The following is a 25,270-nucleotide window of genomic DNA, read 5'->3' as shown; positions in this document are numbered from 1 at the left end:
GCAAAATTTTTAAAGTATATCTTACATGAACATCGACAAGTTTTAAAATTTGATCAAGAGAGTTTTATTAATGAATTTATTTTAGGATATTTCTCCAAGATGGTTAAAAATAAAGAGAATCAATAAATAATAGCTTCAAATAAACACACAATACGTAAAACAAGTATAAATGCACCATATGACGAAATAGAGCATAAAACTAATTCTATATGTATATTTTCAAGATATATGCAAGTTTTTAGGTTTATATAGTAGCACTCTTTCATAATTATGCTAAATATATAACAATATAACAAAATTATTTTAGGGCTATGTTAGGAATACGATGTTATTGTCTTTGTAAGAATTTCAAAGATTAGTGAATTTTTTTTTTGCCGTTCAAAAAAAAATGTAAATTTGGAAAAATCTAGAGAGAGGATCTTGAACTTTTGACATGCCTACCTGAGTGATTATTTAGTGCTCCTAAAGCACTACAACCTTCTTCCACCACACATTTATATGAAATTTATACATTTAATCATGGGCTCTACTTGAATATGTGGTGGTGGACCCCGACAACATGCGGCAGTGCTTCACGAGTAGCTAAACCTTTTTTCCATGCCTCCTAATATGCACCAACGAAAATTTATACATCTCATTTTTTCGGCCACAAAAGAAGAGTTGTTCGGTGTTTTAGGAACAATGTTCTTTCCTCTCATCAAAGCGTGTCGAATCTACAAACTTGAGATTAAGACCCACAGGTTCCACACACTTATGATATGAGGAATAGAGAGCACTGTTCTTGGAGCACCAGAATAGTTATTCCCACCAGGTACCTGCCCCGAGTTCCATGGGTTGGGTCCGAACAGAGCCCGACAAAGCTTTTCTTGACAAGTCTTTTATCTCTCTTTCTAATATCAAGCCATGCATTAAAATATCACATTAATTACCCTTCTCAATTCTCTCCTTTTATATAAAGCCCAGCATACCGCCTTCACTCTTCCAAGCCGGCCTCTTTTCAACGCTCTCTTTAAAAGTCTCAAACCGTTCCTTTCCTTCATCCAACAACCATGGCCATGGCCATAACTACCATTCTCCTCCTCCTCTTCGCTTCCCTATCCCACGCAAAACACCTCTCGATCATCGATAACAACAACAACGACAAACCCACTGAAAACACCAATGGACGGAGCGACGAGGAAGTGATGGGAATTTACAGGGATTGGAAGGCGAGGCACGGGAAGGCGTATAACGGGATAGGAGAGAGGGAGAGGAGGTTCGAGGTTTTTAAGGATAACCTGAGGTTTATTGACCAGCATAACTCGGTGAACCGGACCTATAAGGTCGGGTTGAACCGGTTTGCTGACCTGACCAATGAGGAGTACCGGTCCATGTATTTGGGCGCCAGGACCGACGCGAAGAGGCGGTTCGTGAAGGCCAAGGTGGCGAGCCGGAGGTACGCGGTTGAGGAAGGGGAGAATTTGCCGGAATCTGTTGATTGGAGGGAGAGAAGTGCTGTTGCTCCGATCAAGGATCAGGGGCGCTGCGGTAAGCTTCTCATTCTTTGCTGATTTAATAATATCCTTTCTATTTCATTGAATTCCCAAGGGGATATAATAGTCTTCTTTAACCAAAATACCCTGACTTGGGGATTACCCCTTTTTTTGTTTTGTATTTGATGGAAAAGATATTACTACGTGCATAGATTTTCGTAAATAGACCCAGATGTGACTTGTAAGTATGTCCAGATCGAATAGTTTTGATATACACTACTATAATCGTTCATTGTTTTGTGAGGTATGTGTGCATTGGATAATTCCGAATGCATTTAATGTGTGTGAGAAGTTTTTTTCTTTTTTTTTTTCTTTCTTGTAAGTGGGATTTTTCCTTGAAAATTTAAACATTTTTTTTGCTACTTGATTAGTCCAACAAATGAAAATTGAAATAAAAAATTCGGTGGAGAAACAAAACTGTAATTAATTACGACCAAAAAGAAAAAAACGATTTTGTTTAGATATTAGAGTATATATTGAGCAAGAATGAAGATGGAATATATATGTTGACCGGTTGCTAGACTGGATTGTTGCCTGTTGGGTGATGGACTTTCTGTTTTGGGAACATGGAGCATGGAAACCCATCTAACAGTCAAAGGGTAGTATAACGAAAGTTTCACCAACTTTATGAACGAATTAGGCAATGAACATGGACTGGATTGATCATCAAATTAATTATCTTATGTCCGATTTGAATCCGAATTGTTTATGATAGAGATTTTCAGTCAGATTCAATATACTATTTAAGAAGAGTTTATTAATACTCACAATCCATGGTTTGACTCGAATTTATGTGCTGATTGGTGATTTACTCAAATTTTGAAGGATAAATTTCTCCCTCTTATATTTGCAACTATGTCATTAATGAAGTTTTTATTAAATTTTATAATTTAAGTTTTCTAATGAGACTATTTCATACCAAATAGTAGTAATGTTTTAACTCAAAAAAATTAAATAGAAGTACACAAAGACTGGAAATGCTCTATGGAAGGCCTTCGGACTTGTTATATATAATCTGCTCAATAACCGTTTGAATTATCTATTAAAATAAAATTTTAAATCGATTTGACTACCCCTACTTTTTATTCGGTTTTTAGATTTTTCGTTTACTAACTACGGAGTACTTACAAGTCTTTTACCTGCATACTAAATTTGATTAAAAAAACAAGATCTAAGCATAAAAATACTAAAAAAGGAAACAAAAAATGAGAATTGCACTTTAAAAATTGTGTTTTTAAAGTACTCTTATTAACTAAAATTTTCAACGCACACTAAAAACAAAATTCAAAATGCATTTACAATAATGTGGAATGTCAAAATCATTTTCCAATCAAGTGGAGTGCAGTGCAGTTAGTGCCTCTCATGCACATTGGCATGGTTCGATTTCCATAAACACTCATCTCTTTCCCAAATCACATAGGATAAAGTATATTAGGTTTAACGAATAAAAAAAAAAATCATTTTCCAAAAATAAGCTAGTGATAAATTAGGCTATTCGTGTTTTTACCAAACAGCCCCCATTGGGAGTGGAAAACGCTGATTGTCGTCTTCTCTTGTAATTCCTAATTGGGGGCCAGGGAGTTGCTGGGCGTTCTCGACGGTGGCGGCGGTGGAAGGAGTAAACCAGATAGCCACCGGCGAACTGATCCAACTGTCGGAGCAAGAACTGGTGGACTGCGACAAAAAGTACAACGCCGGTTGCAATGGAGGACTCATGGACTACGCCTTCGAATTCATCATGGATAACGGCGGCATCGACACCGAATCCGACTACCCTTACCTTGGCCTCGACGCCGCCTGCGACCCCACTCGAGTCAGTTCCTCTCTCTCTTTCAATACATTTTTTTTCTTTTTGTGGTAATTGATGCATTTTCTGACCAACCAAACAGAACTTCAAGGGATGAATGCCCCATTACAATCAAACTTTACACAGAAAGCCTACTAAAAATCAAAACCCCTAAGGGACAGAATTCCCTAGCATGTTGGATGAGAGATGCCAAAGATTACATAGATTTTGGTTCTCAACTGAGTTGGGGATATTCTTCCATGTACAGATTCTTAGTCTCAGATTATCTTGTATGCAAGCTAAAATTCCATCTGGGCTCTTAGTTCTCCCACCAAAAAACTCGAGTTCCTTTCAAGCCAAATATAACACACTGAAGCCGCAAAAGCAAGTTTGAATATAAGAGCCCGAATGCAGTCCCTTTACAGAAATTAAGGGCCCAACCCAGTTCATCCTCCCATTTAGCAGTTGGTCTACGAATCTGGAACTTAGTTAGAATAGGTTCCAAAATCTGTCTAGAAAAATTGCAGTTAAAGAAAAGATGAACTGCAGTTTCCTCAGTTTGAGAACAGAAAATATAGAGAGAATCAATTTGCATACCCCACTTCCTAAGTCTGTCTCTATTGGCAAGCCTCTTAAGACAAGCAGTCCAAAGAATAAATGCCCATTTTGGAACATGTTTAGAATACCAGACAAAGGAAGACCATCAAACATTTGGGCTTTTGTTCCTTATAGCTTCCCATGTATGTTTGGTAGAGTAAATACCAGTAGGAGAAATAGTCCATGTAATCAGGTCATCTCCATCCCCCAAAGTTAAGGAAGGTGTTGAGGATTGAATCTGCTGTATTATCCTTTTTCTCGGCCTAGGCCAGTGCCACACACCATTCACAATGCAAGTACTAGCTCTGTCATATAATGAGGAACCAATTTCATCAAAACGTTTGTAGAGGGGGCCACTTGGATGCCAATTATCAAGCCAAATGAAGGTGGCTTGCCCATTACCTATAGTATTTTTAACAAAGTTCTGCCCCAAATTTCTTAGTTCATCAATTTTCTAACAGTCCAAGAACAGTCATTAGGGATAGGCATTTTCGTATCTACTTATCTACTCATACCCATGTATGTAGGGTGGATTTGAGTTATTGATTTTGCCCTATGATGCACGGACACGGACACGGACACGGACACGGGAACACGGGAATTCTAAAAAAATGGGGACACAGACACGACAGGAGACACGCCACGTGTATATTTATTTATTTATATAAATAAATAATTAATTATAGTTTGACACCCATGAATTTTTTAAAAATTAAAATTTGGCCCCAAAATTTTTTTTAAAATTATAGTTTGACCTCCAAAATTTAAAAAAATTACAGTTTGGCCCCTCAAAAATTACAGTTTGGCCCTTGCTGTGTCCCCATCAGTGTTCCCAGCCGTGTCCCCCCGTGTCCCCATCTGTGTCCCCCTAAAAAGATTTATATTAAATTATGGGACACGCCACGTGGCGTGTCCCGTATGTGTCCCCGTGTCCGACACTGCGATACTTCGACCTCTAGAGGTATTGGTGCTTCATAGATTTTGCCACTCTTTTTTCTTTATAACCTTACTCTAATATTTGTCTTTCATTGTTCAAAATACACATGTCAATTGCCAAGAACACTAAAAGACAAAAATTGGAGTCTGAGTGCCAAAATCATTGCTTTTTGAAAAATTTGCTTATTAAATATAGTTGGCATTTTAGGTAGTTGGTGTATTTTTTATTTGTTTCATCATTTTTTTTGTAATTTATCATTCACATGAAATTTTGGGAGTAGTACAAAAATATAGTAAAACAGAATTAAATAAACTCAGATTAAACAAAATGTGAAGAGAATTTTATTGGCTTTTTCAAACTTTTTTTCGGATTTTATTGAAAAATTAATTGTTCTTGTATGTAGTTGGCATTTTTGGTATGCAAGTGATTTTTCTTAGTTTTTTGTCGAGATTTAGATTAATTATCCGTCCAAATAAGAAGAATCAGAAAAATAAAAAGATATACGGATCTAAGTTTAAAAAATAGATATTAGTTGAAGAAAAACCAATTTGACTACTTCGTTTGGAAGTTTTTCCTTCTTTAATTTTAGTTTTTTGGCTTATGATATGTTTTAGATTTTGGTGGTCAAGACAAAAAATTTATTCAAAAATTTGAGGCGAAGCTGAAACAAAATTCAGAAAAAAGGATAAAAATGACATTGGCAATAATTATGCCCAAACTGGCCTTTATTAGCAAAAAGTCTACCCAAAAAAAAAAAAACATTAAAACACAACTGCATTCGCCGCAGTTGTGGTTTAATGTTGTGTTACTAGCATTTCTCCTTTATTCACAAGGATACACGTATTCAAATTTGGGTTTGAATTGTTGTTCCAGAAGAATGCAAAGGTTGTAAGCATTGACGGTTACGAAGATGTGCCACCCTACAACGAGAAGGCATTGAAGAAGGCTGTGGCTCACCAACCTGTCAGCGTTGCCATTGAAGCCTCCGGCAGGGAATTCCAACTCTACCTATCGGTAAATAGAACACACCTTCTTTGTGTCTGATTTCTTGTTTATATGGTCAATGACTTGTTCAATTTATTGCATATTACGCATATATTAATTTTTGTTATTTAGTTTCAAAGAATTTAGACTCTTGATATGCATATATTTTTTCATAAGCAAGATTAACATTGAAGGAAATAGCCGTTGTTGCGCAAGTGGATGCATGTGCAATTTGAACGTGGAATAGGCAGTTTGCATTAAGTTGCAATACTGTGGCAATTAAAGGGCAGTTTCGGTAGTGTAAATTGTGAGCCAGCCTCGATTTTGAATCCGCACCAAAGTTGTTCTTCCTTTATAAATGGAATAGGTAGATGTCCAGCAGCAACTGCTGAAATATTTTTTGTTTGCATCTACTGCTATTGAGCTGGAGCCAAAGAAATCTACTTATGTTTAATTCGAAGTGTTATGAAGGTGAAGACTGTTCATTTGTCCTGGATTATTGAGGCAATTCGGTAGGGAAATGAGAAGGGAAGGGATTTGTAAAGCTAATTGTTTCTCTCTTTTTCTTTACTTTTCTTTTCTGTTGCAAATCCCTACCCAACTACGGCAATAATTTGTTCGTCTTGATCACTGGTAAGTAAACATTTGAAAATTGTCGCAATTGAATATTTGTTCGAGTTGATTTGCTTGGTTGCATGATGGGATGTAAGGTTGTATTTGGATCACGGGTTTGTGTAGGGACATATCTAAACAAAAAAGAAAAAAGTGTGCAATCCTTAGCTTACTTCATTAATCATCCTATCTGTTCATTTACCCTTTTTTTCCCTCCGTAAATCTCTACACAAATTCATGGTCCAAACACAACCTAGATATGGACCTTATAGGAACAGTTAAAGATCTTTCTAAGCGGATGAGTTCGGTTTGTCATAGAATTTGGACCTCTTTTAGCAGTATTCGCTGACCTTACGTTGGAGTGTCTTCATTTTGTACCAAGTAGTGCTTTGTAAGTCTGATTAGCGTTCAAGGATGGCTAGTAGAAGTCCACTTTATATGCCTAGTAGAATCTTGAGATTAAAATTCTCTCAGTTTTCCAGTAACATGCCTATATATTTATGTGATTGGAATCGGATTTAATCAATGTGTTTACCTTCAAACCGAACTTGTGAGATAGGATATTTAACTCAGGTTCTTTCTCTTGAAATCTCTCTCAGGGCATATTCTCTGGTGAATGTGGCTATGCATTGGACCACGGTGTTGCTGTGGTTGGGTACGGCACAGAGAATGGCGTGGATCACTGGATTGTGAGGAACTCATGGGGAACTAGCTGGGGTGAGCATGGATACATCAGGATGGAGCGTAACGTGGCTGAAACCTTTGCTGGCAAGTGTGGAATCGCAATGCAGTCTTCTTACCCTATCAAGAATGGCCAAAACCCTGCCAAATTTTACCCGGCTTATGGAGATGCAGCAATTGGGATAAGCAGTGCTTGAAGTGTCTTTGGAACCAGGCCTTGCAATGAGAAGGGAGAGGGAGGAGACCCTCTTGAATTGATTAGTATTTGCTCCACGTTTCCTTACTGGTCTACGCCACCAATGGACGAAGGGCTCCTGATTTTCATTCGGATGAATCCTTGTTGCACATATGCTTTACTCATTTGAATTGTGTTCGGAGACAACCTGATATTGTTGGAATGCCTATTTCACTCTTATCCTATTTCATACTTGGTCCTTCTGTTTCAAGTGACTAGTTCAGTTGCTATCAATTTACTCCTGTTGGATTCTGGGTTCTAATTCCTGGTACATCATGATGGATGCCAGACTAATTGGATAGCATGTCAGCCGTTTCCGCTTCTCCTATACTTCCATGAAGAAGTTAACATTTCTATTGAATTAAATGTTTGTAACGAAATTCAAAATCATGTAAATCTCATACACCATCTAGCAGAGCTGCTCAAACATTTTGTGCCCCCCGTGGGCTTCGATATCTACAGAGATAATTTGTTGGTCGAGCTGGTTGATGATAGGTCCTTCTTGATACTATTTAGTTTTTCTACTATAATTTTTTTCTACTAGAAATTTTTGTTTTCTGTTTTTTGTCGAAAGGATAAATCTTTTTGACTTCTTTATTCTCGGTGATTTTTTTAAAAAAACTTTGGAAAAATTTATTAACTTTGACAGTTTTTTTTTGATAGTTACTTTGACAGTTGTGTGCTAGGGATATAGAGGGAAATACTATCATTGGACTGTATATCAAGACATTTATCCGGTGTTTGCGACTAGTAGAATATAATATTTGACGAATTGTATATCCTGAGAAGTCGAATATAGAATTGGCAGCTTCGCGCTATCATTCTATACTTGCCCCTGTTAAATGGCACTGCTACGCCTCTTTCATTCACCAGAGGTGCAATTGGTACAGATGAATAATCTGTACCAGTACGTACAAATCATTTTTGGGGTCCGTTTTGGGTTCCCAAAAAAATGATCAAGCCACTCATTTTGTTTCAAATATTGTTTACGGTACCTACAAAAAATAAGCTCAATCCAATGTCGGTTAGGGCATCTACGAAACATCCATTTTTACCCCAAAATTCATTCTTGAATTCTAAAGCAAAGTTGAATGTTTTGTAAACACCTTTACCGATGTTGGATTGAACATATATTTTGTAGGGATCGTAAGCAAGTTATTTTAAACAAAATGAGCGGCTCCGATCATTTTTTTGAAAACTAAAATGGGCCCAAAACTGGTTTGTGCATGCTGGTACAGATTATTCATCTGTATCAAAGGGAGTTGTTAGTACTCCCCATTTAGAGGGGAAAAAATTACAGTACAAATTATTATTAGTAGAAGTAATTTATTAATGCAAATTACTCCTTGAAAATTAGGGTGTGTTTGGAACCGAAATTTGTTCATTGCCGAGCGAATACCACGTGGTGACCGCTTGCACATTCGAGCCGTCCATTGCATATTTGAACGGCTCAAATTTGGAGAGAGAAAAATGAGAGAGAAAGTATTGGGTGAGAGAAGAGAGATGATTTCGATCCGAGCCGTCCAAAAGTATATTAGACGGCTTAGATGTGCTGAACAGATACCACGTTAGATGTGCTGAACGGGTACCACGTAGGACGTACGCTTGGCATGAAAAGTCACTCGTTTGGAACGGGAAGTTGTGAAAAGAAACATAAAAAAGGGACAAAAACGAGCAAACGGTTTCTCTCTCTCTCTCCAACACTTCCAAAGTCTCAATCTCGAAATCTTTGCCCAGAACGAGCTAAACGGAGGTTCTATTCCATCTTCGTAAGTTTTCTGACACTTCTCGATCCCTATATTGGTTCGTGCTCGCAATGCGATTGGTTTTTTTTTGTTTTTTGAACGGCCTCGCAATGCGATTGTTAGCCTACTGATTTCGTTTATAACTTCCCGTCGATATCGTTTTAGATCTCACTGTCATTTAGAAATCGCAAACACACTCGTTACTCTAATCGCATTTGAATGTAAATGCCCAATGTTTATAAATCAACAATGGCAATTAAGTACAAAATGTAAATACAGGAAAATAAAGGAGAAATGACCCAACCGGTTGTGTTTTACAGTGAGCATTGTTAGGCAATGATGTGGATAGTGGCGGGCGTGGACACAAGGTGGTCCATTGTAGAGAGAGAGAGAGAGAAAACATCTTGTAAAAGCTTTCGTGCAAAAAATTGATTGCTTCTGGATTACCAGGAAAAGAAAAACATGTTGGAATTGCAGTAGATTGCGAAAATCAAAGTGGAAAAATGACAGCCTTCTGTACCTTTGCACAAACAATGAAATGAAAAACAACAATACAGATGTGGGTAGTTAAGGAGATCTTTGGTTCGTATTTGGGCATCTATCTCTTGAAATGTAGTGAAGTTTTGAATATTTTCTTAGAAGGTATATTATGTATTAGCAGGGCATTTCATTTGCCCGTTACCATTTATTGGGGACATATGCAAGTGGCAGCTCAATATGTGCGGAAGAAAATGGTTTAGAGTACTCAGATTCAATGCCTGCAAATCCATTCTTGTGTTATGGATTTTGAATACTTTTTTCACTGCTCATGAACTGTGGCGGTTGTTGGGATAGTTTCCATGTTTTTGGGGCCTCACCCCATCTCACAACATTATCTCTACCATTCATCTGGTATATCTTGCAGAGGAGAACATATCTGCAAAAAACTAGACTAGCTTGATGGGACATTGACGGGCACCTGAGTACATTTTATTGTTCTAACAACTCAACGATGGGTTATGGTTAAAACTCAAATTGCTGTCAATTTTTAGATTCATTACATGTTTATAAGGTGAAGGGGGCAGTTCAAGCTTCCGGAAACCTGTCCCCGATTATCTTTCTCTTTCTTCTTCTTCTTCTTCTTCTTCTTCTTCTTCTTCTACCCAGCCCTAAGTTTCCTTTACTTTGAACTTTAACTTGGTATCAGACCTCCTCCTCCTCTTTCCCCTTCCCCTTCTCCACTACTTTGAACTTTCACTACAACAATTCAACAAAAAAAAAAAAAGGACTTTAACTAAATCAAAATACAATTTTTTCTACCGCCTATCAATATCCCATCCAGTTCTTCTTCCTTTTTTTTTTTTTGCAGAGATGTTTCACTTTGTGGGACCTATGAAATGAACGGTTCTTATCATCTTTGGGGTCCCAAGGTGAAGCCCATGAATGAAAGCTTAGAGGAGTATGGAGCGAGGGGGTATGGAGGGGAGCTAATTCCCTAATCAAAATCTCTTACACTGGGAGGGCATTGATTTCTCCACCTTTTAAACTCCTTTTATTGCTACATATAAAAGTCCATTGAAGTTCCTTGTGGGGAGGTACTCAAAGCAACACAATCATCAAGCTCTTTCTCAATTTAATAGAAGGTTTGAACAATATCATATGCATAATGACGTTTCATGTTTGCTATGTAATTTTGGAAAATTGAAATTGATTAAAGGAGTTTACAGATACAACGAGAAGGGAAACACACAAATACGCAAATGATATTACAAAGCTAAATTCTTTTCCTATTGCTTTCATAGATCAAAGGATGTTGACAATATCAGAAATGGTTGCTTTGATAGAAGTCTTTTTGTTTTCTTTCATATCTTTCGAGATCCACCCTACAATATGGGGTACAAAAGCCAAAATAAGTGATTTTAGCCTTTATAAAAGGAAAACAGATTCTTGAGTCAATCTTCTCAGTCTTTATGGGCTCGAGTCTCTTGGTTTTTTTTGTTCTATTCCATGGACAGATTCATTTCATTATGGATGAATAAGTCTTGATGCTTTATTACATTGCCTTTTATGAGATGACTCATAGACCTTACATACTGGAAGTTAAAAACAATAAGATCCAAATTCCAATAAATGATGGACTATGACGTTAGAAATATTAAGCAGAGGTACTATAATATCCCTACAAAATAACATGTTAGAACAACTTGCGTACAAAAGCTCAATCAATTATCTTGCATCTCAAAAGGAAAGAAAAATAAAATTTAGATGAACATATTGAAAATACAAATTTAATCATGTGTAAAATATATCTTAAAATCCCTAAGGCCTCACATCAAGAGTTCGTCTTAGCTCCTAGAAAGGTTGCCCATCCCCCATCAGAGGAAAAATGTACGATGGACTCCATCTCCTCCATATGGTTTATGATGGTTGCTTGATTCTAAATATGCTGTTCAGCTGTTGTGTGTAGAACTCCTATATGGTCTGCGGAGCGTTGTCATCCTACAGCTTTATTAGTTGGCAAGCAATCACAAACTCAAACTACCAACCGCTTAAACATGAATTCCAAACAATGCTGATCAATGAAGATTCCACAAGTAACCTTTTTAATACTTTATGTTTATCGGGACGGTTCCGCGGACAACCAATTAAGCACCTAAAAAAACACCCCAAATCTCAATCACATAGTTGCCGATCAAATTTTTATGATCTGAACCGTTCAATGTGTGCAGAATATGATTTTAAGGGTGCTTGCGAGAAATTAGCAAAAAAAAAGACCGGGAAGTGCTTGTTTTAAGCAGTTTTTAATTGAACAGTTCATTAAATCTAAGCTAAAAACTGCTCAGATCATGCCCTTTTCCCATCTTTTTTTTTGTTGATTTCTCGCGGGTACCCTTAAAATCACGTTCTGATCACATTGAGCTGCTTGGATCATCAAAATTTGATCGAGAACTATGAGGTGTGTTTTTAGGTGTCTAAATAGTTGTCCATTGAACCGCCCCGTATGTTTATAGTGTAGTTTTAGGAAGTGGATTTTTAGTTCTGACTTATTTTCCTGCTGTACAATAGGGCTAGACGTCCTACTTAGACCAGTTTTCAGACCACCTATGCTTGGCTGACAAAATGAATTCAGAATCTACTGATTCATCATCTCTGCATCCTGATCAAGCTTCCCGTGATGAAGCATTTGCTCCAACTGTCTCTGGGAGAGAGAGTTCCACAGTTGGCTCACCAACTATGCAATCTACTAGTGCCATATCATCTTGGGCGAAAAGTGTTAAATTCTCGCTGCCAGCGGCCTCAGTACATGAGGATTCAAAGGCTGGAAATGCTGGAAAGTCAGCCTTTGCTCGTCTTGCGAGTGGTTTTGGATTGCATCTACCTACAAAAGCTTCTGGGGAAACTCAGGGAGCTGCCTCAATGACTGCACAATCAGGTGTTTTTGAATCATTGACGAAAGGTTTGGTTGACTCCTCTTTGAGTGCAGTGAAAGCAGTACAGGTTAAGGCACGCCATATCGTCTCTCAAAACAAACGAAGATATCAGGTAGCTTAACAGTGCCCACTAGAGCTGAGATTTTAACGATTACAATATGTACGTAGTAAACTGTTGTTTTGTTTTACATGTGTTTATGGCTCTAGTAGTTTTAAACTGGGATTATGGCCATGAGTTGTTTAGACATTCATCTCCAGTCACCTTGTTCGGGTAATTGTCTCTGCTTCAAACTTAATATAGTCTGTCATTCAAATTGGTGATGATAGCTTTGCGTGTGTGTGTGTGGCTTTACATGTTGTCTTGGATTTCTACTATTAGATTTATCTTCTCTCTCTACACAAGTTTCACAATTCAGTGTGAGATAATGAGTTTGGCTGCCAGCGATATCTTTTCTGAAGAACGTGTGTGATCCTCTTGCTTAAAAGAATTAATGCAGTTTTCAAAGTTTCTCGTCTCTTTGAAGCACTGATCCTTCAAGCAAAAATTCCAGCATATTAGATATAATAATTGGAGTCAACTATCATTGGTGCAAACTTAGGTTCACTTTTACAGGCGAAGGTTAGAAGTTATAAACAGCTAGGCACATCCACACATACGCACGCATGCTCGCTCGCTTGCTTGCACACAAACACACTTTTGTACGTGTGTCCCTACTCAGAAACTGATGTGCAACGATGGAAATAGTGTTCATATAAGGGGACTAGAGCTTGCAAAAACTTGAATGCTTACCAAATCTACTGTATTCTCTATTACGTGCTCAAGTTCCCAAGTTTTGGGGCTATAAAACATAAGGCTACAGAATACAGATGTAGAAATAGTGAAACAGAATGGTAAGATGGCTGTGATTATTAATCTTCTATTTTGAAGTCCACTGACTTCACTCCAACACTTTCATCTAGAAACTAACATGGTTGACTTTTCCCCATGAGTAACTAACTTCAAGCACTAATGATATTGGCCCCAGCAATGCCATACAAATGTGCTGTCACCAAGGGACTACAAAACGCTCTTCATCTATCATGACACACATGTGAGGTGGCACGCAGCCTCATCTCAAGTATACGTTCTCGGCCTTCCAAAATCAGAACTTATGAGAAATAATGCATAGATGGAGATCATGAAATGTATGGTGTGAGTTCAAAGATAAGCTACAGATGAGATGAATCCAAAGAGAAGCTAGATATGGTTATCTTCACAAAAACGAGGAGAGGCTACTATTAGACTTCAGTGAGCAAAGCTTCAATAGCATTTGTAGAGCTTTTATCTGTATAAACTTCAGTAATTGTGGCCATTGTAATATGTTTATAATTAACTAGGTTTTCCATTGATGTTGGCTTGATACATTACATGATTGGGGCTCTTGAGTTGTTGCAAAGAATCGTATGCACAAGTCATATGGTTTAGTGCTATTAATTGGTACAATTAAGATTTTCTACTCATTTTTTCCTTATACATACATATATATATATATATATATATATATTTGTGTTTTCTGTAAATAAAAATTTATTATTGCATTCTCGTTAACCTTTTCATACATTTCTTCACATGTTAACCTTTTCATACATTTCCTCCCCAATTAAGATGTCAATGATGGCAACCAACTTGACAAATGCACTGGTTTCAGGAAGGAGGATTTGATCTAGACATGACTTATATAACTGAGAATGTAATTGCTATGGGATTTCCTGCTGGTGATATGAGCTCTGGATTTTTTGGATATGTTGAGGTAAACGATAAATACTGTTCATGACAGATTAATCACATTATGTGCGTATAAACTTGAATGATACTATTCTAGAAATTTGATGTAGGGTTTCTATCGAAATCATATGGAAGAAGTGATCAAGTTTTTTGAAACTCATCATAAGGTAAGAATCTCAATTTGTATTCAATGCTAGTATATTGAACCTGATCTCATTGGGACGCCATGCTAGTGTGTTATCATCCTCTTCTACCTGTGAGCAAATGTCCAATTGGGTCATTAATACTAGCATTCCTTTCTTGCATGTATGTTCAGATATTGATAATCCTCTGAGGGAAAAATTGGATGTTTCTTGAGTCTAATGTATGCAAGTCAAGAAAGTACTAATTCAGAATTTCAGATAGAAATATACCATAAGGATTGTAAGCTGTAAGTGCAACGAAGACCAAAACAATAGCCCTTCTTTCTGGTAGGGTAGAGGTAGAACCATTTAAAGATGAGTCGACCAGATAAGAGAAGGTAGCAAAGATGATTTCAATAGAAACAATCAATATCGGCAAAAGTACCAGTGAGGGTGAATCTAGCTCAAGTCAAATGTGCAGTGTACTACAAAGAGCCCTTTAAGAACTTGAGTCAGGTATCATGGGTGGGTGAAGGTGATGGAAGATGCATGGAGGCAGAGGGTATATGGGTCTGGCAACAAGGGCACAACATGATTAGATGGTGTCCCGACATGGCCACCATAGTGGGCCGGGCACATCACATCACGAGAACGACAAATCGTGGGCACGGGCATGCCAAAATGACACGGGCACGACACCAACACGACCTTTTCTTTGAGTTCACATGTTCATCGTTAGTGAGGCACGGGCATGGCATGATATGGACACAATAATAGACATGACAAGGTAGAGGCACACAGGTTGTGGTGTGCCTATGGCTCACGGGTCGTGCATTGATGGCTCGGCACGACACAACTAATAAATGGACTGGTTTAGGCATGACGCAAAGTGTGTCGGAAATAAACGGGTTGGACCAGCGTGGCACGACCCATCTGACACCTATACTTGGACGTTAGCCCTCGATAAAACTGAATGGAAAAATGACTTGTGATCACCTGTCTGGATAGTTACTTTGATTCTTTGAGTTGCCTTTTCCTTTTATGGATTAGGATTCTGTTCTCAAGGATAAGAATTTGTCATATTTTATTGAGCTCATAGCCCTTGACAAAATTTGCATGGCCAGAAATAATTCATGTTGCGACCCCACTTATTTTAAGAACTTGTCATATTTTATTGAGTTCATAGCCCTTGACAAAAGTTGCATGGCCAGAAATGATTCATGTTTGCGACCTCCATTTATTTTAAGTTTGGAACGTAATGCTTGGTTTGGTTGGTTGGTTAGTGAGGATGTTCTTCAAGGTCCTTGTACTGTAATGCTCCTAGATTTTCTTTAATTGATCTGTAGTTTTGTTGGTTTGTGATATTTTGAGTTTCTTACCTCCTTAGGGAGATATACTAAATCGTGGTGTATATGCTATGAAGCATGGGTACTTCTAAAATCATGTCGCCCTTGTACTCGGTGCATTCTCATAACGTACCGGATACTAAAACTTTGCATGGCACTTCTAGATGCAATTTTTCTCTAGTGTTTGTTGTCCCCCAGATGTACCCCAACTTTCATTCATGTGGGGGACTGTAGGAAATTTGGTGAACGAATTTGGGGGAACTTTGGAGGGTCTCTCGAGAAAGTCCCTTGTAGGTTCATTGAACCTGGTCCAAGCAGCTCAAAAGCCAGCAATTTTAGGTTGGTTATTACCTCATGAAGTCAGAATTCATTCCCCGTACCCCATCCGAATAGTATTGTACTAGCGTTTGAGCCCGTTCGATGCACGGGAAAATATAATCAGAAGTTCACATTGATGTGCTGTTCCCCATGCATCAACAAAAAGGACCGGATAAAGTTACACAGATCTGTCGAGAAATGCAAGAAGTCAATTTAACCATTTCTGAAAAGGACGAAAAACATGTATTCAAATAACTTTCCACAAATGTAAAAGTGCTCTTCCAATTCACTCTCTAATCCTTCAATTAGATAAGTGGACAAAGACTCAATACGAATTGTATAATCATGTCTATCAAAGTATTAGGCAAGAGGTTCACGGAATTGACTTCATCCCATTTCCACAGAAACAAACCATCTTCTCAAAATCCTCCCAATTAAGCACAATGGAAGGATCCATGCTTTGTACATAATGTTCGTTGAGTATACGAACTCCCAATGGACAGAGGAATGGAATTTCCTACCGCGAGAGGAAACGTACATAGGACGTTTTTTCAGTATGTGAAGTGGTAGTCACGTAGGTTCTTTTGAATTCTTGAATTCAAATTTAAGTGAGAGATGGTAACCGTAAATAAAAAGAGGGCGCGGGAAAATGTTGAGAAAAGGGATGGGAAGTGGGGGCATGTTTTTAAGGAAGATGTTCCACGTGGATTTTGAAAATGATAAATAATTGAAAATTTTAAAAAATTAGGATTGGGGATTTATAGGCTTGGGAAGCACAAACATTTGTATAGAGTATTGATTGAAGCGTTGTGCCCGTTGGATGCACGGAAAACATAAATAAACATCAATGTGAACTTTTTTCTATTGTTCGTGCATTGAATGGGCACAACGCTTGGTAAATGCTATATACAAAATGTATTGGGTGATTCTAAGCCTCTAACCCCCATTCTCGAATTTCTAGATTTTCCACTTTTAAATTTTTTTGAGTTGTATGTGGGCCTGTAGCATTGCTTTTATGTACGGTAAACCCCACGTATCTCTCTGTCAGTTTCTATATATTGGTTACCATTGGATTTTTTTTATATCTTCTTGTTTGTTTCTTTGAATTTCAATTCCCTCACTCTCTCAGACCACTACCCCATGTTCTTCCCCACCGCCCTCCTTAATTTTGGAAAATAAAATAAAAGCAAAATCCTTAAAAAAATTGGGATGGGAGTTTAGAGGATTGTGAAACTCCACTACATTTGCATAGAGTATAGATTGATTTTATAGAGATGAAGCTAACCTGACAAGAATTTTTAACCATCATTTGGTATGCTTGTGGAATTAAGATTTTGGTCTGCTGGTTCCTTAGTATAGTGAAATCAAACACAGGTTTTTACCTTAAGTTCTGCAGTAGGATTTTTATGTTGTATTCTTAATCAATCACCTAAGTCATTCAACTTATTCTTTTCGTTGAAGTGCAAGTATTACATGTCTTACATTCCTTAAAACTAAAGAAAATATAAAATAAAAATTAGACATACCCCAACTGTACTCATTCCCTACTTGTTTTAGGTTTGGTTGTATTGACTCACCCATTTAATACTAATGGCCTTACTCGAACCTTACATAACCTTTCTGTCTTTGCCGGATGCCTTCCCTTTATATATCGTGGTATATTTGCCTTTCGATCTTCACAAGAGGCCTTTCAATGAATCTGCTTTTTGCTTTGTGGGGGCATTTTCACTGTTTATCCCGTGTTACATTATGAATTTGTCATACCTGAAAAAACCTTTTGTATGCAGGGAAATTACAAAGTATACAACCTTTGTTCAGAGAGGTTGTATGATTCTTCACTATTTGAGGGGAAGGTGTGATTTTCTCCTTTATTTACCTTTGAGTATTTTCTTGAGATGCATTCCTAATATGGAACCTTAACCAGGTATTATTACTTGCATTATTGGTGACTCTCTAGTCTATGGAATATGAATGCAGTGTATGTTATTTTTGTATTTGTGGAATGTCGATCTCGTTTTCAGTTACATAAAATGAGTTTGGTGCCCTTTTCTGCAAAATTTCTGCAAATGAAGATGCATCCGTGCTATTGGAAACCTAAACCCTCACTGTAAAGATTTAGAAACTACTTATCAAAAAAAAAAAGTAAAGATTTAGAAACTGTCTATTCCAGACAAAGGCAAAGCTAGGAGTGTCCTTGTGTGGCTGGTAGGTGAAGCAAACGGCTAGTTTTTGGTTCTGAAAAAATAGGAGGAAAAATCTTGCACAAACTTGAGCTTCAACATTGAGCTACTTTTTAATTGTATTTAGATTTTTCAGTATATGAAAGCTCATCTTAAAATTGTGTAACAAATAACAACTATGTAAATTTTTCTTGGGTGGATGTTACATCATAATGAGCAACTATTCAGGAAAGAGATGGATTTAAGTAAATGTTAGGTAATGCTGAACGCCTAGTCTGGAGAGAGATGGATTTAAGTAAACTAAGTGTTCACCTTGGCTTTAACTATTGCTGCCGTAACGCCTCCAATTTTGGGTACGTTAAATAAACATTTTATTGATAAAACAAAATGGAGTCTGGCTCATTATTACATCAAAACTCCCACAAAAGTTTAGTATTTACACAAATGAAGGGGGTTCTAGGGTTCCTAACTACAGCTCCACCTGCTCCTCCATCTTAGCTAGCTCCTCAGCTCCAAAAGCCTCCAAGGTGTACTGTTCATCTTGGTCATTTACAAGGTCTGACACATTATACCGGCGTCGCCACCAATATAATATGTCAGGGTCACCAAAAGGTAACACCGTGAGCTACAAAAGCTCAATAGAGTAACCCATACCCACTAACCCTTAACTTACAAACATTAAACCATAAAAATCGAAGATTTTCACATAGATCAAACATACTAGACAGACAACGACACACCGCATTCATTATTCAACTAGCGTTGGTGTCCAAGATTCTCTGGGTTTCTCCTACGCAACATCTCGTAAACTGTCTCGTTTTTCTCATTTCATAACCCATTCATTATTTCAAAAACCCATTTTTAACACACCCAACCTCAGTTCCGCCGTTCCGGGTTCCCGAGTATCCTCACAATGGTTCCGCCGTCCCGGGTTCCCATTGGCACACAATTGCATTGGCTCCTCTCCGCGGATAACCAAGCCATTCCTCATCATGGTTCCGCTGCTCCGGGTTCCCATGGGAACGCACATAACCTCACAATGGTTCCGTTGATTCGGAATCCCATTGGAACACACACAACCTCACAATGGTTCCGCTTTTCCGGATCTCTATTGGAACACACACAACCTCACAATGGTTCGTCTTTTCCGGATTTCCATTGGAACACACACAACCTCACAATGGTGTTCCACACAACCTCACAATGGTTCCACTTTTCCGGATCTCCATTGGAACACACACAACCTCACAATGGTTCCGCTTTTCCGGATTCCCATTGGAACACATACAACCTCACAATGGTTCCGCTTTTCCGGATCTCCATTGGAACACACACAACCTCACAATGGTTCCACTTTTTCGGATTCCCATTGGAACACACACACACATTTCCACAATGGGCAAGCCCGGCCACATTGGGGTTTCAAAACTTTTTCTCCTTTTTAAAACACGCCTTGTCATTAACACACCCTAGGCGTCATGTTTCTACTTTCTTGATTTCCGTGTCTCGTTCTCATGCATAGACTCCGCGGTAGGACTTTTTCACAATAGTAAACGTAAATTATTCATTGAAATCTTGAAACTCAACTTGCAAGATTATCCAATTCTATATTGTAATCATGCTCATAACCATCCTAAAGATCAAAATACGAATACTTCTATCAACGATAAAGTCTTATCTTTCGAAAACCGTTCTTTCTTCTTTTATGGGGAAATTCAAAACAACATATGTTTATTGAAGTATAAGTCAATTATTCAACATGTTCATACCACCATTAGCAAAACGAGTTTGTTAACCATCATGCATTAAACATAATAAACGATAGATAACCTTATCTTCTTTAAAAATGCTTCATGTTATACTTTGAACTAAAAAGTAGGGACATCCTATTTCTCAACATATGGTTCTACACTATACTTGGGTTTAATGGACGAAGAACTCTACATATACTTAGAGATAGTGTATATGGGACTCTACCTTACTCCTTGGCGGTAGGGTGGCTACGGAAAGTACGTCGGTGATCGAGCGGAGTAACTTCCTACGGAATGCTTATGGTAGCTTCGAAAGAGAAAGGTTTGACTACTACTACTACTACTTTTGGATCGAGAGGGTGGTCGGGTGGCGGTTTAGGACGAGTTTCTTGAAGAACACAAGAAGTACTTCAAGAACAAGAAGAATTAAGCAAGAACAAAGGAAGAATACAAGTTTTTTTCTAGAGAGAGAAGTTGCTAGGTGAAGGTGTGAGTTGAATGCTTGGACAAGAGTCCTATTTATAGCCAAATTTTTCCCTCTCTCTCTTCCCATGGCCGGCCCCTCTCTCTCTCTATATATCTTGGATTTTCTCTTTTTTTATTCAACTTGTCAAGCTTCCTTTGAAAGATCAAGACCTAGTTCTAGGGTTGCATGGCTAGATTTTGGTACTTTGGATTTGATTTTGGAAGAATTGGTGGAGGAAAGGAGGGATTGTACAAGATTTGGTGATTATACAAACATAAAAGGACATTTGGGAGATAGATTTTTGGCTAGGAAGAATATACAACTGTGGATTTGAAAAGATGTAAGAAGATCATGGTGATCAGGTCATGGTACAACAAATCTTTCTTTCTTCTCTCTCTCTCTCTCTCTCTCTCTCTCTCTCTCCTAGTATATATGCATATATAATATTGTAGAAGTGCAAAGGTACTAGATTTTCAAAATCAAATATCCCATTAAAGAATTCTAATTAGGCACATGTTCCATTAAACTAATAGATTATGTACTTTAGGAAATCTAGGCTTTTATATAATATGATACACAAGTACACATATCCATATATTTAAATATATAAATAAGTACCAAGTATCTAATAAAATATAAGGCTAGGATTCCCTTATTATTTTAATACAAAAAGTACTAGTACTTAAGTATTATTAAAGTACTTTAGAAATCTAGGGATTAGATTTACCCAAATATTATAATGCATAAAAGCACATGGAAAATCTATGGAGGAATTATTTAATAGATCCATGTACTATGTTGGAAGATTGGTTTTATGACCCAATGGATAATAATTTCCCTTGCGGTAAATGACCAATGGATAATGGGGAAAAATGATATTAAATAATAAAGAATGCATATTTGTCCTTTGCACATGGGAAAATACACCAATATAATACTATATCTTTGTACTAATCAAATATTCTAATGAAAGGCCTATTGTCCAATGGACAAAGATTACCCTAACATTTATTGACCAATGGGTAAAGGTTAAAGGTCTAAAGGGTTCCACTAGGGTTTGAAAGGTTCAAAAGGTTCAAGGAGGTTCAAAAGGCTCATCTAGGGTTAGGAGAAAGTAACTAGATGAATTGGTAGTTAGGTCCCTCTAACTAATTGGTTAGGATCTAGCTATACTTGCCAAGTAGAATCTCTAGCTATGAAATATAATTTTAAAAGGCTAAAATTCTAATTATGATGGATTTTTAGGAATTAAAAGGGATTTCAAAAGCAATCCAAGTAATTAAAAATAAAAATTCAAATTTTTAACGAAATTTTTACTTATTAAAAATCAGGGTTGTTATAGCTGCACCTTGAATGATTACCCTGAATTTGGGCTCGCATGTGCAGCATGATTCCCGACTACATCCTTTTGAACAACAGAGCAATTTAGAGCCGGTCATTTGCAACCAAAAAGTACTCCGAATAGCAAGATAGACAGCTTAATACTGACCCTCCATTATATTTCCAAATTGTCTTCTGAAAGAGGTTTTATGTTTTCTTATCTGTTGTATTTGCTTGGCTGTGTTCTAGGTTGCATCTTTCCCGTTTGATGACCATAATTGCCCTCCCATGGAACTCATTCCTCTGTTTTGTCAAAGTGCTTACGCGTGGCTAAAGGAGGACATTCAGAATGTAGTAGTTGTTCATTGTAAAGCTGGAATGGCAAGGACAGGATTAATGATATGTAGCCTACTCTTGTTTCTAAAGGTGAGATTTGAAAATCAGATGCATGAAGATGCTGTTCTACCGGTTTTGTAATTGTGTTATAACCTTGTTCCACTTCTTTCTACAGTTTTTCCCAACAGCGGAGGAGTGCATTGAGTATTATAACCAGAAACGTTGCCTTGATGGAAAGGGTCTAATTCTACCAAGCCAAATTGTTAGTCGATTACTTTCATGGAATGTTGATGCCTTTAAGTTTTACGTTTCTTTAGTGACTAATTCATGCTCTCTCTTCTTTTTTTTCTCTAGAGGTATGTAAAGTACTTCGAGCGCCTTTTATCATATTTCAACGGCGAAAATCAACCTGGCCGTAGGTACGTTTCTGGTGATCTTCCCATAAATGTCATTTTGTTCTTTGAGAATGTACTAAAGTAGCTCTTTATAGGTGCATGCTGAGGGGATTTCGTCTCCACAACTGCCCATACTGGATTAGGCCTTCCATCACTATATCTGACCATAATGGTAATCCATGACATCCCCTCATACTCATTCTTTCAATTCTTTTAAGTGCCAAAGACGTTTGAATGATGAAAAAATAATCGCTGTCATGTTTATTCGGAGAACCAGTAGTCCTACATTGGGTACCTTTGCTTTGACTACACACCGACAAGTTGTTATCTTTCCTTCAGCCAAGTTTGATTGCTTGTTAGGAAACTTTTTGAATCCCAGACTTTGCTGTGTGTTATGTTGCTATTTTTCTATATCTCCTTTGAAAAGTTGATTCGTGAATAATGGAATTTTAGTTGCCATTCTACTTTTGATGTGTTTGTTTATTTCTTTTTGGGTTATGAATCATCATACGAGTTCTACATACTTGTCAGAATAAAAATAAATAAATAAAAAAAAGAAAAAAAAGTAATACCATCAAAGATCTAGAAAGGAAATTCTAATTCTGACATCTGAAAAGGCTTCTTCACAATCTGCCCAACTGTTTCATGTCAACTTTTTGTGGGTATCTGACACATCTGCATCTTTACTACTATACAGGAATTCTATTCTCAACGAGAAAACATGCCAAAACTAAGGATCTAATGGTAAACGTTATTCAACTTGTGTTTTGCACAATGAGTGAATTTGTTAAAAAGATTGATTGGTTAATACCTGTGTTGAGGTGGGGGAGCAGGGTTTCAATTTCTTCTGTCTCCTGACTAATCCGCATATTTGTTTTGCAGCCGGAAGACTTTTGGATCCGAGCACCAAAAAAGGGGATTGTGGTCTTTGCTCTACCTGGGGAACCTGGCCTAACAGAGTTGAAGGGAGATTTCAAGATCCATTTCCATGACCGCCAAGGAGATTTCTACTGGTCTTTCTACTCTTTCTCCTTTTGTTTTTGTTAGTAAATACCTTGAATTCCACGCAAAGATAAATTGAGGTTCATTTAGCAACTTCACCAATCAATGGTATGCAGAAATCTCGTTAGCCATATTTCAAGTGCCATAGTGAAGACCTCTTTTTTGTCAGAAGTTCTTATACAAAACCATTGGGGTTTTTTTCAAGCCCTCACTTTCTGCCATGAATGCATGTGGCATTTTAAACCTTTCTCAGATGTATATGTGATACATTTCCATTAAGTACTCGTTGATCGTGTATGTCATTGACTATTTGTTCTCATGTAATTTTCAGTTGGTTGAATACATCAATGGCGGAAAATAGAATTATTCTAGACAATTCGGAGCTTGATGGGTTTGACAAGGTAAATCGTGGTTGACGAGAGCTGTTGCTCTTCCAGTTGCTATTATTACTTCTCTCTCTCAAGGATTCAATCTAGCCATGGACGAACCCATGCAAGGGTGTGTTTGGATGTGGTTTGTGGAGGAAGGTAGAAAAGGGAAATGCGGGGAAAAGAAACCGACGATGTGATATAAGTTAAAACTTTCCACGTATTGGTTTGGTGGATAAGTGCAAAGAAAATGTTAAAAAAACTATATAAAATTTTATATATGTGTATCTGTATGTTTTTCATAGATTTTGGTTTTGTTACCTAAGAAAATAGAGTACGCATTAGAATTTCAATTCCCCTTCCATTTTCTTGTCCTATTAAAAAATCTAAGATCCAAACATAACCTAGATGTGAGGGAAGTACATGTCTACAATACAGATCTCTTCTCCCTCTTCTCAGTTGCACCATGTTTCTTATCCACTTTAATTGTTGACTCTTTCCATTTTAGATTTCATTCACTTGAATATTTTGTTCTGCTTTGCAGCGGAAATTGCCTTCCCCAGGATTTCAGGTTGAAATAGTGATGATAGACTATGATGGCTCCATTCCAACAAGGAAAAAGGCCGAAATTGGTAACAAGGAATCTGATGGAAGAGTGGGAAATGCTCTTTCCTCAACAAACAGTGTAACAACTGCCAACCAAAATAAGGATACAGAAAACCAAGACAACGATGATGTGTTCTCTGACAGTGAAGGAGAGGAAACTACGTCTTCAAAGAGTAGCCAAGCTCGAGCAACCTCTGGAGCTCCAACTTCCACACATACTCAATCTGGGAATGAGGAAGTGAGGGATTTGACTCATGGGACGCAACGACTGTCACTCAGCAAGGAGGCCACACGAAGCAGTGATTCCAGTGAAACAAAAATTGATGGGGTGGGCGGATTGGGCTCGGGAGGGATGAGTAGCGATATCAAGGCAATTGCAGCTGATGCTTCTGTTTTTACTTTTGGAGATGAAGAAGATTACGAAAGCGAGTGAATGCCATTGAGCTTCATTTTGGTGTGTAAGATTGTATTTGACCCCCTTGTATCTTGCTATTGGGAAAATTGCTTTTTAGGGCGCTGTTTGCCCAAGCTTTTGTAGTGCAGCTTCTGCTTTTTTTTGCATCTCAGAAGCTTAGCACAACTTCTGTTCGACAGAAACAGCTGTGAAAAGATGAATCTAAGAAACATCATTTTTTATGCTTTTGGATTTTGACTTGAAGAATCAGTTTCCAACAATTTAATTTTCGCTCACCCTGACCTCTTTGTAATTTTGCATAGATTTTGGCAGATCAGCATGCAAAAAAAGGAAGGGCTCTTGTCTCTGTTGCCAAACCAGA

The 25,270-nt window shown here is 37.6% G+C and overlaps 2 protein-coding genes across 8 annotated transcripts; both read left to right on the top strand.

Moving 5' to 3' along the window:
• The first annotated feature begins 658 nt into the window (after window positions 1–658).
• On the top strand, window positions 659–7,575 carry LOC131303836 (cysteine proteinase mucunain). Its single transcript, XM_058330881.1, has 4 exons — window positions 659–1,527; window positions 3,110–3,345; window positions 5,726–5,866; window positions 7,048–7,575. The coding sequence occupies exons 1-4, from the start codon at window positions 1,050–1,052 to the stop codon at window positions 7,324–7,326; spliced, it is 1,134 nt and encodes a 377-aa protein (XP_058186864.1). The 5' UTR covers window positions 659–1,049; the 3' UTR covers window positions 7,327–7,575.
• A 1,419-nt stretch (window positions 7,576–8,994) lies between these two features.
• On the top strand, window positions 8,995–25,152 carry LOC131303835 (phosphatidylinositol 3,4,5-trisphosphate 3-phosphatase and protein-tyrosine-phosphatase PTEN2A-like). 7 transcript variants are annotated; one of them, XM_058330877.1, is made up of 15 exons: window positions 9,002–9,133; window positions 10,458–10,731; window positions 11,556–11,682; window positions 12,155–12,631; window positions 14,208–14,309; window positions 14,395–14,451; window positions 17,858–17,923; window positions 22,037–22,213; window positions 22,299–22,385; window positions 22,478–22,542; window positions 22,614–22,690; window positions 23,216–23,262; window positions 23,401–23,531; window positions 23,852–23,921; window positions 24,433–25,152. In XM_058330877.1, the coding sequence occupies exons 4-15, from the start codon at window positions 12,209–12,211 to the stop codon at window positions 24,925–24,927; spliced, it is 1,797 nt and encodes a 598-aa protein (XP_058186860.1). In that variant the 5' UTR covers window positions 9,002–9,133; window positions 10,458–10,731; window positions 11,556–11,682; window positions 12,155–12,208; the 3' UTR covers window positions 24,928–25,152. The 7 variants fall into 7 exon arrangements, with proteins under 7 accessions (XP_058186858.1, XP_058186857.1, XP_058186859.1 ...); XM_058330878.1 differs by having other exon boundaries at window positions 11,543–11,682; XM_058330875.1 differs by lacking the exon at window positions 10,458–10,731 and having other exon boundaries at window positions 8,995–9,133.
• Window positions 25,153–25,270: the final 118 nt, after the last annotated feature.

Source organism: Rhododendron vialii, chromosome 10a (genome assembly GCF_030253575.1).
Source record: "Rhododendron vialii isolate Sample 1 chromosome 10a, ASM3025357v1".
NCBI classification, from domain to species: Eukaryota; Viridiplantae; Streptophyta; class Magnoliopsida; order Ericales; family Ericaceae; genus Rhododendron; species Rhododendron vialii.
This window is presented reverse-complemented; position numbering and strand designations above follow the sequence as displayed.